The sequence below is a fragment of the Mobula birostris genome, chromosome 3 (assembly GCF_030028105.1).
Source record: "Mobula birostris isolate sMobBir1 chromosome 3, sMobBir1.hap1, whole genome shotgun sequence".
Classification (NCBI taxonomy): Eukaryota; Metazoa; Chordata; class Chondrichthyes; order Myliobatiformes; family Myliobatidae; genus Mobula; species Mobula birostris.
In genome coordinates this window covers 232,672,456-232,689,704 of record NC_092372.1, presented here as the reverse complement: position 1 = coordinate 232,689,704, position 17,249 = coordinate 232,672,456, and the positions used below count along the sequence as shown (strand labels likewise).

The window sequence follows — 17,249 nt, the reverse complement described above, 5'->3', positions numbered from 1 at the left end:
CTGTCAAGATCGGCTCCCCCTTTGAACCCTGAACTGTTTGAAGTGATGGACAGGCGATACCCCAGCAGGGGGATAAAAAGGGACAGGTTCGCTAGGCAGAACACACACGACACCTGAGGAAACAAGACCCTGAAAGCGGTGCGTCTCTCACAAGTCGGTGGGAAGTACTGGGCCATAGGCGCACAGGGTGGAAAGGCACGATCGGCGGGAACCTGGTGCGTGTCCACCCTTGCCTGGGTGCTGGGTTCACCGCAGAGAAACGATCGTATCTGGAAACGGAGGGGTCACGGTCGGTGACCTCAGATGACATCACAAAGGACTCGCCCGAAAGCTGACTGCGAAGGTCTGTGTGGAAGCCTTGAATATTCATTCGTTTTTGCTCTCTCTCCCCTTCCCCCCACTGTCCATCGCCACGGCAGCGATTACTGCGAACTGAACTGAACTAAATTGAACTGAACTTTGCGTCACTTTGAAACTGGTCATTTACCCCTAGACAACGATAGAGCTTGATTGATCCTGTTATCTTAATTCTGTGTACATGTATGTTTATCATTGCTGAACTGTTGCATTCATTATCCTTTTGATTAGAGTACTGTGTTGCTTGTTTCTTTAATAAAACTTTCTTAGTTTTAGTAATCCAGACTCCAAATGAGTGATCCATTTCTGCTGGTTTGGCAACTCAGTTACGGGGTACGTAACAGCTTTCAAAGCTTGCAGAGAGATTTAGACCACTTAGAAGAGTGGGCTGAAAGATGACAGATGGAGTTTAATGCTGAAAAATGTGAGGTGCTACATTTTGGTAGGACTAATCCAAACAGAACATACATGGTAAATGGTAGGGCATTGAAGAATGCAGTAGAACAGAGGGATCTAGGAATAATGCTGCATAGTTCCCTGAAGGTGGAACCTCATGTGGATAGAGTGGTGAAGAAAGCTTTTGGTTTGCTGGCCTATATAAATCAGAGCATTGAGTATAGGAGTTGGGATGTAATGTTGAAATTGTATAAGGCATCGGTGAGGCCAAATTTGGAGTATTGGGTACAGTTCTAGTCACCGATTGTAGGAAAGATGTCAATAAAATTGAGAGAGTACAGAGGAGATTTACTAAAATGTTGCCTGGGTTTCATCTCCTAAATTACAGAGAAAGGTTAAACAAGTTAGGTCTTCATTCCTTGGAGTGTAGAAGGTTGAGGGGGGACTTAGTAGAGGTATTTAAAATTATGAGGGGGATAGATAGAGTTGACGTGGATAGGCTTTTTCCATTGACAGTGGGGGAGATTCAAACATGAGGACATGAGTTGAGAGTTAAAGGGCAAAAGTTTAGGGGTAACATGAGGGGGAACTTCTTTACTCAGAGAGCGGTAGCTGTGTGGAACGAGCTTCCAGCAGAAGTGGTTGAGGTAAGTTTGATGTTGTCATTTAAAGTTATATGGGCAGGAAAGGAATGGAGGGTTATGGGCTGAGTGCAGGTCAGTGGGACTAGGTGAGAGTAAGAGTTTGGCACGGACTAGAAGGGCCGAGATGGCCTGTTTCCATGCTGTAATTGTTATATGGTTATGTATGGTTATAACACCCAAACCAGTATAAATGATCCCCTAGTAGGCTCAACGACAAACTGCTCTAAAAAGCCATCTTGTAGGCATTCAACAAACTCACTTTCTTGAGATCCATCACCAACCTTCATTTCCCAATCAACCAATCATAACATTGCCCTTTTTACATGCCTTTTCTATTTCCTGTTGTAATCTGTGGTCCACATCCCAGCTACTGTTGAGGCCTGTACATAACTGCATTCAGGGTCCTTTTACCCTTGCAGTTTCTTAACTCAACCCACAAGGATTCAACGTCTTATGAAGATGTTGATTCATAAATGATCTGGCAAGTGTGGATTGGTACAGGCTGTTTTCTGGCATATGTGAAATTGGTAAGTGGGAGACTTTTAAAAGCGAAATTTAGAGAGTACAAAGCTTCTATGTGCCTGTCAGAATAAAAGACAAAGATAACGTGTACAGAACCTTGGTTTTCAAGAGATATTGAGGCCTGGATAAGGGAAAAGCAGCGTGCATAGCAGGTACAGGCTGTGCTTATGGAGTACAAAAAATGCAAGAAAACACACAAGAAAAAAATTAGCAAGGCTAAAAGAAGGCATGAAGTTGGTCTAGCAGTCAAGGTGAAGGAGAATGTCAAGGGATTCTACAGATATGTTAAGAGCAAAAGGATTTCAAGGGACAAAATTGGTCCTCTGGAAGATTAGAATGGTAATCCAGGTGTGGAGCCAAAACAGATGGGGGAAGATAGAAACATAGAAAACGTACAACACAATACAGGCCTTCGACAAAGCTGTGCCGACCAAGTCCTTACCTGACAAATTACCCATAGCCCTCTATTTTTCTAAGCTCCATGTACCTATCCAACAGTCTCTTAAAAGACCCTATCGTATCTGCCTCTACCGCCGTCGCCGGCAGCTCATTCCACGCCCTCACCACTCTCTGCGTAAAAAAACTTACCCCTGACATCTCCTCTGTACCTTCTTCCAAGCACCTTAAAAATTGCCCTCTTGTGCTAGCAATTTCAGCCCTCGGAAAAAGCCTCTGACTATCCACACGATCAATGCTTCTCATCATCTTATACACCTCTCATCCTCTGTCGCTCCAAGGAGAAAGGGCCAAGTTCACTCAACCTATTCTCATAAGGCATGCTCCCCAATCCAGGCAACATCCTTGTAAATCTCCACTGCACCCTTTCTATGGTTTCCACATCCTTCCTGTAGTGAGGTGACCAGAACTGAGCACAGTATTCCAAGTGGGGTCTGACCAGGGTCCTATATAGCTGTAACATTACCTCTCCGCTCCTAAACTCAATCCCACGATTGATGTATGCCTTCTTAACCACAGAGTCAACCAGAGATGTTAAATGTTTTTTTGCATCTGTATTTACTCAGGAGACGGACACAGAGCCTATTGAAGTGAGGCAAAGTGGCATCAACTTCATGGACCAATAGAGATTACAGAGGAGGAAGTGTTTACTATCCTGAAACAAATCAGAGTGGATAAATCTCCAGGACCTGACAAAGTGTTCCCTCAGACCAAAAGGGAGGCAAAAATTGCCGGGCCCCTAAAAGAGATGTTTAAATCATCCTTAGTGACAGGAGAGGTACCAGAGGATTAGAGAATAGCCAATGTTTTTCCACTGCTTAAGAAAGGCTCTAAACTTAAACCAGGAAATTATAGGCGAGTGAGACTGACGTCAGTTGTGATAAAGTTATTGGAAGGTGTCCTATGGGGAATGTTAAAAGGCCTGAACAGATTAGATATGGCAAAATTATCTCCCATGGTTGGGGAGTCTGGACAAGATGGCATGACTTCAGGATTAAAGGATATCCATTTAGAACTAAGGTGTGGAGAAATTACTTTAGTTGGAGGGTGGTAAATCTGCAGAACTTGTTGCCATGAGCGGCTGTGGAGGCCAAGTCATCGGTGTCTTAAGGCAGACATAGATAGGTTCTTGATCAGCCAGAGCATCAAAGGGTATGGGGAGAAGGCAGGAGTGTGGAGATGACTGGAAGAATTGAATCGGTGTGTCAGGTGTGTGTGTGTGTGTGTGTGTGTGTGTGTGTGTGTGTGTGTGTATGTGTGTATGCGTGTTTTTTGTGTGTGTGTTTGAGAGCGTGTGTGTGTGTTTTATTTTTGTGGGTTTTTTTGTTGTGGGTTTTTTTGTGTGTGTGTGTGTGTGAGAGAGAGCGTGTGTGTGTGTGTGTGTGTGTGTGTGTGTGTGTGTGTGTGTGTGTGTGTTGCTCTGTCAGTCAGTGTGGCTCAGTGAGGGATGGGTGATGCAGCCACTCTGCTTGCTGGCCTGGATATCAGTGCTTACCTTGATGGCATCAATGTACTGCTTGGCAAATTTCTCGCACTCTTCCACCTTCCCTCGGTTTTTCTCCACCTCCTGCAGAATTTTCTAATAAACCCAAAACACCCGGATTAGTTCAAGTTCAAGCTGAATTATCATTCAACCATTATGAATATAACAATACAAAACAGCATTCCACTGGGACCAAGATTCAAAATACATTACCAAAACACATAGCACAAACAGCATATATGGTTCTGATTTTAGAAAAATATAGTCACACAGAAATAATTAATATAGCCCAATTGCCTAAGTGGCATGTCTGTAGATTTATGGAAGTTGTCCTGATCCAGGTTGTTCTTCCTCTGGGTGAACACTAGAGGGCAGCACCAAACAAATTCTGGAGAGTTGCACCAACCGGAGATGCCAGTCAGCAAACTGGTACGAATGTCAGCGTGCCCCAGAGAGGCCTTGCCCACACAGCCTTGGTACCTCCAACATATGGCATGCTCCTAGCCCTCGCCACAACCCTGGTAACGCAGCTCTCCTGCCGTTGGATTCCCCATTGAACCAGTGAACCTGACTTGACACACTACCTCAGTACAACAGCACTTAACTAGACCAGGTCACAACACAACTACGGTGCATAATAAGTCCAACCATCGCTATCGAGCAACTCGCTGATGGGATACTTTTGCAGTATTTGATGTTCTTAATATCCAGAAGTGCCTTGTGATGGTAAAATAAAATGTATAGGATGAACAAATACACCTTTGATTGCACCCAGAAGTGGATGCTGCATCCAAGTGGCCCCATCTTACCAGAGCTCAAAGACACAAAGCAACCAATGCCAGCGACACAGAACAGTGGCACTGATCCCAGTGTTGAGTATTCTTCTGAACCGACAGGCACCCCCCAAGTCCACCTCCCAAATTACAGTCCAACAAGTGGCCTGTATCCATCGACCTCCAGTGCCCATAACAAATCCCCTTCCCTAGTGTCATTGTCCTGGTGAATCCAGTAATGAGGGTCACTCACCACCCCTCCAGTGGTCACTACTCATGATTGAGGAGTGGTCCCTCTTAGTTACCATGGTTAACACCCACCCCTCACCCCCACAAATGCCCGTGGTCACTCCTCACCCACACATTACCTCCTCCTGCTGCAGCTGCTGCTTCAGGCCACTGCTGTCTCGAATGGGTACAGCCTGGATTTTCTCCTGACGTGCCTTGGCGCTCTGGATCCAGTCGATCAGCCAGTCGTGAGCCTGGCGGTAGTAGGTTAGCTGGCGTCCGAGCTGCTCCAGCTCCCGTGAGCGGCTGTCGATCTGAGTCTGGATCCCATTCCAGTGCTCCAGGAGCTGCTGTATACATTCGCGGTATCGATCAAGGTCCACATCTCGCTCACTGTGGCTGCGCATCATCTGCTCGCTCACTGCCTTCGCTTTCCCCAGCTCACCTTCCAGGTTATTGAAGAGCGGCTGGTGACCTTCCACCTCAGTCCGCATTCCCTAAACAGGATGAAATTCCCAATGGGTAAGCAGCTCTGAGCTTGGCACTGGAACCAGAGTCTGGGCCCTTCACTGTCACTTCCAATCCCACACACAGAGAGCCCCTTCCCATCCAGTTGAAGCCCCTACCCCATCCTCATCAAGTCCCACACAGGCCCCCTTCCCCTTAGTCTCATCACCCTCTCCCCTTAGTCTTATCTTCCAGTCGTCCACCCCACTTCCCTTTCCAATCTCACACTCTCCCTTCCCATTCAGTCCTACACCCTTTCCCCATATCCAGTTCTACACTACTCCCTCCCTTCCCAATCCCACATTCCCTCTCCCCATCCAGTCCTACACCCCTTCCCCATATCCAGTTCTACACTGCTCCCTCCCTTCCCAATCCCACACTCCACCTCCCCATCCAGTCCTACACCCCTTCCCCATATCCAGTTCTACACTGCTCCCTCCCTTCCCAATCCCACACTCCACCTCCCCATCCAGTCCTACACCCCTTCCCCATATCCAGTTCTACACTGCTCCCTTCCTTCCCAATCCCACACACCCTCTCCCCATTCAGTCCTACACCCCTTCCCCATATCCAGTTCTACACTGCTCCCTCCCTTCCCAATCCCACACTCCACCTCCCCATCCAGTCCTACACCCCTTCCCCATATCCAGTTCTACACTGCTCCCTTCCTTCCCAATCCCACACACCCTCTCCCCATTCAGTCCTACACCCCTTCCCCATATCCAGTTCTACACTGCTCCCTTCCTTCCCAATCCCACACACCCTCTCCCCATCCAGTCCTACACCCCTTCCCCATATCCAGTTCTACACTGCTCCCTTCCTTCCCAATCCCACACTCCCCCTTCTCATTCAGTCCTACACCCCTTCCCCATCTCATCCAGTTCTACACAGCTCCCTTCCTTCCCAATCCCACACAGCCTCTCCCTATCCAGTCCTACACAGCTCCACCCTTCTTCTTAGTTCTGTAACACCCTCACCATCCTCTTCCTATCGTAAACACCTCCCTTCCTGTTCAATCCCTCACCATCCTCTTCCTATCCTAAACACCTCCCTTCCTATTCAGTCCCATACATCCTCCCCTTCCAGTCCACCCCACAATCCTATGCAATGGAACAGAGGAACGTAAGAATGCAAATGCATAGTTCAACGAAAGCAGTGTCTCAGGTGGACACGATGGCAGAAAAGGTATTTAGCACACGGGTCTCCATCGGTCAGGGCACTGAGTATAGGAGTTGGTGTCGTACTGAGAGGGGTTGGGCAGGCTAGGCCTTTATTCACCTTACAAAACAACAGACAAGATGGATGGCAACATCTATTCCCCAGGCTACAGGAGTCCAAAACTAGGGACATAGATTTAAGTTGTAAAGATTTAAAAGGTACCTGAGGGGTAACTTCATGAAGAGAGAGGTGAGTAAATGAAATGAACTGCCGGAGGAAGTGAATGAGGGGTGTATAATAAGCAGCACTTGGGTAGATGCAGGAAGTAGGGACCATTGGCTGTGGTCAGCATGGAATTGTGAGCTGACGGGCCTGTATCTATGCTGAACTGCTCTATGACTCCAAGTAATGTCATCAATGCCTCAAACGATGAAACCCACCAAATGTTGAAAGAACTAAATAGGGTGGATGTGGAGAGGATGTTTCCTATGGTGGGGGCATCCAGAACTAGAGGGCACTACTTTAGAAAAGAGGAATTTTTTTTTTTTGCCAGAGAGTACTAAACCTGCGGAATGCTCAGCCACAGACTGCGGTGGAGATAAAAGTTCATGGGTATACTTAAGGGGGAAGTTGATCATTTCCTGGTGATTCAGGACATCAAAGGATATGGCAAGAAGGCAGGTGTATGGGGTTGAGTGGAATCCAGGATCAGCCATGATGGAACAGCACAGAAAACTCAATGGGCTGAATGACCTAATTCTTCTCCTATGACTTATGGCAGGTTGTTTTGAGGAAGTAGAGAGGCTACATGACCGAGACAGATTAGGAGAATGGGCAAAGAAATAGCAGATGGAATACAGTGTTGGAAACTGTATGGTTATGTACTTTGGTAGAAGAAGTGAAAGGGTTGACACTTTATAGATAGTCAAAGGGACTTGGGAGTCCTTGTGTAGGATTCCCCGAAGGTTAATTTGCAGGTTGAGTCTGTGGTGAGGAAGGCAAATGTGATGTTAACATTCATTTGAAGAGGACTAGAATATAAAAGCAAGGATGTAATGTTGAGACCTCATAAAGCACCGGTGAGACCTCACTTGGAGTATTGCGAGCAGGTTTGAGCCCCTTATCTTAGAAACATTGTACTGAAACTGGAGAGGGTTCAAAGGAGGTTTACAAAAATGATGCCAGGATTGAATGGCCTATCATATAAAAAGCATTTGATGGCTCTGGGCGTGTATTCACTAGAATTCAGAAGAATGAGGGGTGACCTCATTGAAACCTATCGAATGATGAAAGATTTTAATGGAGTGGATATGTAGAGAATGTTTTCTATGGTGGGAGAGTCTCAGACTGGATGACACAGCCTCATAATAGAGGGGTGCCTTTTTAGAACAGAGATGAGGAGGAATTTCCTTAGCCAGAGAGTGGTGAATCTGAGAATTCTTTGCCACTGGCAGCTATGGAGGCCAAGTCTTTATGTATATTTAACGCAGATGTTGATAGATTCTTGATTGGTCATGGCCTGAAGGGACACCGGGAGAAGGCAGAAGACTGGGGCTGAAAAGAAAATTGGATCAGCATGATGAAATGGCAGACTCAATGGGCCAAATGGCATAATTCTGCTCATTTTATGGTCCTCATTTTTCTAAATCGCGAGTACAAAAGCTCCTCATATGATAAGCCTTTCATTCATAGAATCACCTTTGTAAACCTCTTCTGGATCCTCTCCAATGTCAGCACAGCCTTTCTTAGATGAGGGGCCCAAAACTGTTCACAATACCATAAGTGAGGCCTCACCAGGGCCTTATAAAGCCTCAGCATCACATCCTTGATTTTATAATCTAACCCTCTCAAAATGAATGCTAACTTTGCACTTAACTTCCTTACCAGCAGCTTAACCTGCAAACTAACCTTGAGGGAATCAGACACTCTCAAACTTCCGCCATACTCAAGATTCAGGGGAGTAAATTCAGGACGGAGATGAGGAGGAACTGCTTTTCCCCAACAGTGGTGAATCTGTCGAATTCTCTGCCCAATGAAGCAGTGGAGGCTACCCCAATAAATATATTTAAGACAAGGTTGGATAGATTTTTGCATAGTAGGGGAATTAAGGATTATGGAGGGGAAAGAAAGGTAGGTGGAGATGAGTCCATGGTCAGATCAGCCATAATCTTATTTACTGGTGAAGCAGACTAGGCTCGATGGGCCACATGACCTACTCCTGCTCCTATTTCTTATGTTCCTATACTACTAGTATGTACCACAGAGAAGAAAGATGCAAGATACTTATTCTGTTCTTCCGCCATTTGCTTGTCCCCCATTACAATTAATACTCCTCAGGTGTCATTTTCCAGTGTCCTGATATCTATTCCCTTTCATTCTTTATATACTGTATCTAAAAAAACATTTGCTGATGTAAAACACAGACAAAACAGGAAAGGATGAATACAAGACTGAAGGTATTGTATCTGATTGTGAGCAGTATATGGAATAAGGTAATAAACTTGCAGCACAGTTGCAGATTGGCAATTATGATGTTGCAGGCATCACTGAATCATGGCTGAAAGATTATAGCTGGGAGCTTAATGTATCAAAAGGACAGTCAGGAAGGCATTGTTCTGCTGCTAAAATACGAAATTAAGTCTTTATAAAGAGGTGACATAGGGTTGGAAGGTGTTGAGTCATTGTGGATAGAGCTAAGAAACTGCAAGGGTAAAAAGACCCTGATAGGATTTGTATACAGACCCACAAACAGTATTAAGGATGTGGTCGACAAATTAAACAGGAGATAGAAAATGCATGCCAAAACAGAAATGCACATTTGTCATGATGGATTTCAATATGCAGGTAGATTGGGGAAATCAGGTCAAGAGGGGCAAATTCTAGAATGCACATGAAATGGCTGTTTAGAGCAGTTCATGATTGAGCCAACTGAGTATCATGAACAAAGCAGATGAGCTTAGAGTGTGGATCAGCACTTGGAGCTATGATGCAGTGGCCATTACGGAGTCTTGGATGGCTCAGGGGCAACAATGGCTACTTAGATGTTTCAGAATGGACAGGGAGGGAAGCAAAAGAGGTGGGGGTATGGCACTGCTGATCAGAGATAGTGTCACGGCGGCAGAAAAGGAGGAAGTCATGGGGGGATTGTCTAGTGAGGCTCTGTGGGTGGAAATTAGGAACAGCAAGGGGTCAATAACTCTACTGGGTGTTTTTATAGACCACCCAATAGTAACAGGAACATTGAGGAGCAGATAGGGAGACAGATTTTGAAAAGGTGCAATAATAACAGGGTTGTTGTGGTAGAAGAGTTTAATTTCACCAATAATGATTGGCATCTCCCTAGAGCAAGGGGTTTAGATGGGCTGTACTTTGTTAGATGTGTTCAGGAAGGTTTCCTGGCACAATATGTAGATAAGCCTACAAGAGGAGATAGTGATCACAATTCTATCTCCTTTACCATAGCATTGGAGAAGGACAGGAACAGACAAGTTAGGAAAGTGTTTAATTGGAGTAAGGGAAAATAAGAAGCTATCAGGCAGGAACTTGGAAGCATAAATTGGGAACAGATGTTCTCAGGGAATTGTACAGCAGAAATGTGGCAAATGTTCAGGGGGTATTTGCATGGTGTTCTGCATAGGTACATTCAAATGAGACAGGGAAAGGATGGTAGCGTACAGGAACCATGGCGTACAAAGGTTGTTGAAAACTAGTCAAGAAGAAAAGAAAAGCTTACGAAAGGTTCAAAAAACTAGGTAATGATAGAGATCTGGAAAATTTTAAGGCTTGCATGAAGGAGCTTAAGAATGAAATTACGAGAGCCAGAAGGGGCCATGAGAAGACCTTGGTGACAGGATTAAGGAAAACCCTAAGGCATCCTACAAGTATGTGAAGAGCAAAAGGATGGACAAGAAGTGAGAGAATAGGACCAATCAAGTGTGACAGTGGAAAAGTGTGTATGGAACCGGAGGAAATAGCGGAGGTACTTAATGAGTACTTTGCTTCTCTACTCACTACGGAAAAGGAACTTGGCGATCACAGGGATGATTTGCAGTGGACTGAAAAGCTTGAGCATATAGACATTAAGAAAGAAATGTGCAGCAGCTTTTAGAAAGCATCAAGTTGGATAAGTCTCCGGGACCAGATGAGATATAACCCAGGCCACTGTGGGAGGCGAGGAAGGAGATTGCTGAGTTTCTGGCGGTGATCTTAACATCATCAATGGGGATGGGAGAGGTTCCGGAGCACTGGAGGGTTGTAGACGTTGTTTCCTTATTCAAGAAAGGGAGTAGAAATAGCCCAAGAAATTATAGACCAGTGAGTCTTACTTCAGTGGTTGGTAAGTTGATGGAAAAGATCCTGAGAGGCAGGATTTATGAACATTCGGACAGGCATAATATGATTAGGAACAGTCAGCAAAGCTTTGTCAAAGGCAGGTCGTACCTTCCTAGCTTGATTGAATTTTTTGAGGATGTGACTGAACACATTGATGAAGGTAGAGCAGTAGATGTAGTGTATATGGATTTCAACAAGGCATTTGATAAGGTACCCCATGCAAGGCTTATTGAGAAAGTATGGAGGCATGGGATCCAAGGCGACATTGCTTTGTGGATCCAGAACTGGCTTGCCCACAAAAGGCGAAGAGTGGTTGTAGACGGGTCATGTTCTGTTTGGAGGTTGGTGACCAGTGGTGTGCCTCAGGGATCTGTTTTGGGATCACTTCTCTCCGTGATTTTTATAAATGATCTGAATGAGGAAGTGGAGGGATGGGTTAGTAAATTTGTTAATGACACAAAGATTGGAGGTATTGTAGGTAGTGTGGAGGGCTGTCAGAGGTTACAGTGAGACATTGATAGGATGCAAAACTGGGCTGAGAAGTGGCAGATGGAGTTCAACCCAGATAAGTGTGAAGTGGTTCACTTTAGTAGGTCAAATATGATGGAAGAATACAGTATTAATGGTAAGACTCTTGGCAGTGTGGAGGATCAGAGGGATCCTGGCGTCCAACTCCATAGGACACTCAAAGCTGTTGCACGTGTTGACTCTGTGGTTAAGAAGGCATATGATGCATTGGCCTTCATCAACCATAGGATTGAGTTCAAGAGCCGAGAGCTATACAGCTGTATAGTACCCTGGTCAGACCCCACTGGGAGTACTGTGTTCAGTTCTGGTCACGTCACTAGAGGAAGGATGTGGAAACTATAGAAAGGGTGCAGACGAGATTTACAAAGATGTTGCCTGGATTGGGGCGCATGCCTTATGAGAATAGGTTGAGTGAACTTGGCCTTTTCTCCTTGGAGCAACGGAGGACCAGAGGTGACCTGATAGAGGTGTATAAGATGATTAGAGGCATTGATTGTGTGGATAGTCAGAGGCTTTTTCCCAGGGCTGAAATGGCTAACATGAGTGGCACAGTTTGGAAGTAGGTACAGAGGGGATGTCAGGTAAGTTTTTTACCCCTAGCAGAGAGTGGCGCGTGCATGGAATGGGCTGCCTGCGACTGCGGTGGAGGCGGATGCAATAGGGTCTTTTCAGAGACTCCTCAATAGGTACATGGAGCTTAGAGAAATAGAGGGCTATGGGTAACCCTCAGTAATTTCTAAAGTATGTACATGTTCGACACAGCATTGTGGGCCGAAGGGCCTGTATTGTGCTGTAGGTTTTTGATGTTTCTCATGTTCTAGGGGTTTCTTGTGTTCTAGGGGATCAACTATTCTGAATTAGGTGTTGGGCAATAAACCAGAATTGATTAGGGAGGTTAAGGTAAAGGAGCCCTTAAGGGTAGGTGATCATAATATGATCGAATTCACCCTGAAATTTGAGAAGGAAAAGCTGAAGTCAGATGTATCAGTATTACAGTGGAGTGAAGGCAATTACAGAGACATGAGAGAGGATTTGGTCAGAATTGACTGGAAAAGAACACAAGCAGGGATGACAGCAGAGCAACCTGGCTGGAATTTCTGGATGCAATTTGTAAGGCATGGGATATATACAACCCAAAGAGGAAGAAGCACTCTAAAGGAAAGACGACACAACCGTGGCTAACAACAAGAGAAGTCAAAGCCAACATAAAAGCCGAAGAGACGGCATATAGTGGAGCAAATGTTAGTGGGAAGTTAGAAGATTGAGAAGCTTTTAAAAACCAACTGAAGGCAAATAAAAAAAGTCATTAAGGTAAAGCTGGAATACAAAAAAAAGCTAGCAAATAATATTTCTTCAGATAGACCAGGTGAGAGTGGATATCAGATCACTGGAAATCAATGCTGGAGAGGTAGTGTTGGGGACATGAAAATGGCGGATGAACTGAATAAGTATTTTGCATCAGTCTTCACTGTGGAAGATACTAGCAGCATTGTGGAAGTTCCAGGTTAAGGGTCATGAAGTCTGTGAAGATACTATTACTAGAGAGAAGGTTCTTGGGAAACTGAAAGGTCTGAAGATAGATAAGACACCTGGACCAGATGGTGTACACCCCAGGATTCTGAAAGAGGTGTCTGAAGAGATTTTGGAGGTATTAGTAATGATCTTTCAAGAATCACTAGATTCTGGTATGGTTCCAGAAGACAGGAAAATTGCAAATGTTACTGCAGTCTTCAAGAAAGGAGAGAAGCAGAAGAACGGAAACTATAGGCCAGTTAGTCTGACTTCCGTGGTTGGGAAGATGTTACAGTCGATTATTAAGAATGAGGTCTCAGGGTACTTAGAGGCACATTATAAAATAGTCCGTAGCCAGAATTGAAAATCTTGGCTGAGAAAGCAGTTGGAATTCTTTGAAGATGTAACAAGCAGGTTAGATAAAGGAGAATTGGTTGATGTTATGTACTTGGAATTTCAGAAGGCCTTTGACAAGATGCCACATGAGGCTGTTTAACAAACTACAAGCCCATGGTATTACAGGAACGATCCTAGCATGGATCAAACAGTGGCTGATTGGCAGGAAGCAAAGAGTGAGAATAAAGGGAGCCTTTTCTGCTTGCTGCCGGTGACTAGAAGTGTTCTGTAGCAGTTGGTTTTGGGACTAAATAGTGTGAAATCATGGCTCTGGGGCGACAGGTAGTTTTGAGCAAGCAGAGAGGCTATAGAAGGGCTTAGATAGATTAGGAGAATGGGCAAAGTAATGACAGATTGGATTATAATGAAGAATGAGTATGCTTTTGCATTTTAGTGGAAGGAATAGAGCCACTGACAAAGGGAATGACAGAGGCATGAGAGATGAGCTGTCCAAAATTGATTGGAGAAGAACACTGGCAGGGATAACAACACAGCAGCAATGGCTGAAATTTCTGGAAGCAATTCAGAAAGCACAGGATATATACATCCCAAGGAAGAGGAAGTATTCTAAAGTCAAGATGACACAGTCACGGCTAACAAGAGAAGTCAAAGCCAACATGAAAGCCAAAGAGAGGGCCTACAATAGAGCAAAAATTAAAGGGAAGTTAGAGGATTGGGAAGTTTCTAAAAACCAACAGGAGGCAACTAAAGTAGTCATTCAGGTAAAGAAGGAATGCGAAAATAAGCTAGCCAATAATATTAAAGAGGGTACCAAAAGTTTTTTCAAACTTCCCATTAATTTTCCTACTAATGGAATACAAAGTTGGGAAATATATGATAATGCATTTTGGTAAAAGGAACAATAGTGTGGACTATTATCTAAATGGGGAGAAGGTTCAAACATTAGAGGGGCAGAGGGACTTGGGAGTTCTCGTGCAAGACTCCCAGAAGGTTAATTTACAGATTGAGTCTGTGGTAAAGGCGGCTAATGCAATGTTGGCATTTATTTCAAGGGGAATAGAATTTAAAAGCAAGGGTTTTACAACACAGTAGTCAGTCTGTACCTGGAGTATTGTCAACAGTTTTGGGCCCCATATGTCAGAAAGGCTGTGTTGTCATTGTAGAGAGTAAAGAGGTTCACAAGGATGATTCCAGGAACGAAGGGGTTAACATATGAGCAGCATTTGGCAGCTTTGAGCCTGTACTCACTGGGATTTAGAAGAATAAGTGGGGATCTCATTGAAACCAACCGAATGTTGAAAGGACTAGATAGGGTGGATGTGGAGAGGTCGTTTCCTGTGGTGGGGGTATCCAGAACTAGAGGGCACAGCCTCAAAATTTAGTGTGACCCTTTAGAACAGAGGCAAGGAGGAATTTTTTTAGCCAGAGTAGTTAATCTGTGGTATGCTCTGCCACAAACTGCGATGGAGGCCAAGTCCATGCTTATATTTCAGGTATATTTCATATACCGTCTAGGTAGTCTCCAACCCCTTGGTATGAACATAGAATTCTCCAACTTCTGGTAATTCCCCCCCCTCCTTTCCTCTATCCCTGTTTCACTCTGCCCCCTCACCCAGCTGCCAATCTCCTCCCTCATGGTTCCGCCTCCCATTGTGCTTTCTCCTATTCCTTCTTCACCTTTCCTGCCTATCCCCTCCCCCACCCCTTTATCTTTCCCCTTACTGGTTTTTCACCTGGAACCTACCAGCCTTCTCCTTCCCACCCTCCCCCCACCTTCTTTATAAGGACTCTGTTCCCTCCCTCTTCAGTCCTAACGAAGGGTTCCGGCCCGAAACGTCGACTGATCGTTTCCACAGATGCTGCCCGACCTGCTGAGTTCCTCCAGCGTGTTGTGAATGTTGCTTTGACCCCAGCACCTGCAGAGTATTTTGTGTTGTATATTTCAGGTGGAAGTTGATTGTTTCCAGATCAGTCAGGGCATCAAAGGATATGGCAAGAAGGCAGGTGTACGTGTGGGATCCAAGACCGGCCATGATGGAATGGCAGAGTAGTCTCAATGGGCTGAATGGCCTAATTCTGCTCCTATGTCTTATGGTCTATGGTCTGATGCAGATTACAAGTAGGATAGACAAAGGGGATGCAATGGATGTTGTACATTTGGATTTTCAGAAGTTCTTTGACAAGGTGCCATACATGAGGCTGCTTACCAGGGTAAGAGCCCATGGTATTACAGGAATCTTACCGGCATGGTTAGAGCATTGGCTGATTGGTAGGAGGCAGCGAGTGGGAATAAAAGTTGACTGCCAATGAATTGTGGTGTTCCGCAGGGGGTGGTGTTGGGACCATTTATTTTTATGCAGTATATAAATGATTTAGATTATTGGAACAGATGGCTTTGTTGCCAAGTTTGCAGATGATATTGTGACGAAAGAGAGTTACAAAAAGTACACATAGATTAAGATGTTAACTGTCCTGTGCTGGCACTAGTGGGATCAACAGTTGATCTGCCACCTATCTTCAGGAGAAAGAGAGATAAGTAAGACAATGGAGCAGCATTTGGAAATGTTAATGAAGAGACAAGAGAGTTTAACGGAAGGAGACAGCGGTCTGATGTTTTGTCAAGATCGGCTCCTTTTTGAACCCTGAACTGTTTGAAGTGTGATGGACAGGCGATACCCCAGCAGGGGGATAAAAAGGGACAGATTCGCTAAGGCGACACACACGACATTACGAGGTAACAAGACCCTGGAAGCGGTGCGCCTCCCACAAGTAGGTGGGAATTGTTGGAGGTCTGGTCGTGGGACCAGCCAGAGATGCACAGGGTAGAAAGGTACGGATCGGTGGGAACCTGGTGTGTGTGTCCACTCTTGCCTGGGTGCTGGGTTCACCGCGGAACAACCATCGTATCTGAAACGGAGAGGTCACAGTCGGTGACCTCAGAAGACATTACAAAGGGCTCGCCCGAAAAGCTGGCTGCGAGGAATATCGAAGGACTGTGTGGAAGCCGTTTGAATATTCATTCGCCTTCGCTTTCTCTCTCTCCTCCCCCACCCCCACCCCGTCCAATGGCACGGCAGTGATTACTGTGAACTGAACTGAACTTTGCGTCACTTTGAAACTGGTCATTTACCCCTAGACGACGATAGAGCTTGATTGATCCTATTATCCTAGATCTGTGTACATGTGTGTTTATTCATTGCTAACCTGTTGCATTTATATCCTTACTATTAGAGCAGTGTGTTGCTTATTTCTTTAATAAAACTTTCTTAGTTCCAGTAATCCAGACTCCAACTGAGTGGTCCATTTCTGCTGGTTTGGCAACCCAGTTACGGGGTACGTAACAATATGAAGATTGGTGGAGGGGCAGGTAGTGTTGAGGAAACAGGTAGGATACAGAAGGACTTCGACAGATTAGGAAAATGGGCAAGAAAGTGACAAATGAAATACAATGTTGGAAAATGCATGGTCAAACACTTTAGTAGTAGAAAAATAATGTGCAGACTATTTTCTAAATGGGGAGAAAATCCAAAACTCTTGAGATGCAAAGGGACTTGGTGTCCTTGTGCAGAACACCCTAAAGGTTAACTTGCAGGTAGAGTTGGTGGTCAGGAAGGCAAATGCCATTTTAGCATTCATTTCAAGAGGTCTAGGATACAAGATCAGGGATGTGATGCTGAGACATCACTTTGAGGGTTGAGCAACACATATAAAAGTTACTGGTGAACGCAGCAGGCCAGGCAGCATCTCTAGGAAGAGGTACAGTCAACGTTTCGGGCCAAGACCCTTCATCAGGACTAACTGAAAGAAGAACTTTGAGGGTTGAGGGTTGAGTACAGTTTTGGGCTCGTCATCTTAGAAGAGATGTGCTAGCATTGGAGAGGGTTCAGAGAAGGTTCAGAAGGATGATTCTAGAAATGAAAGTGTTATCATATGAGGAACGTTTGAATGCTCTGGGTCTGTATTCGCTGGAATTCAAAAGAATGAGGGGGGAATCTC

At 45.0% G+C, this 17,249-nt stretch overlaps 1 protein-coding gene across 18 annotated transcripts in view; it reads right to left on the bottom strand.

The window, feature by feature from the left end:
* The window catches only part of LOC140195654 (plectin-like), a 435,007-nt gene that overhangs the window by 75,784 nt on the left and 341,974 nt on the right, over positions 1 to 17,249 (bottom strand). For all 18 annotated transcript variants that reach the window (XM_072254355.1, XM_072254356.1, XM_072254359.1 and 15 more), the window contains 2 exons: positions 5,000 to 5,356; positions 3,871 to 3,954 (listed from right to left, as the gene is read on the bottom strand). In XM_072254355.1, coding sequence (XP_072110456.1) covers positions 3,871 to 3,954; positions 5,000 to 5,356 — 441 coding nt within the window. The remainder of the gene's footprint in view (positions 1 to 3,870; positions 3,955 to 4,999; positions 5,357 to 17,249) is intronic.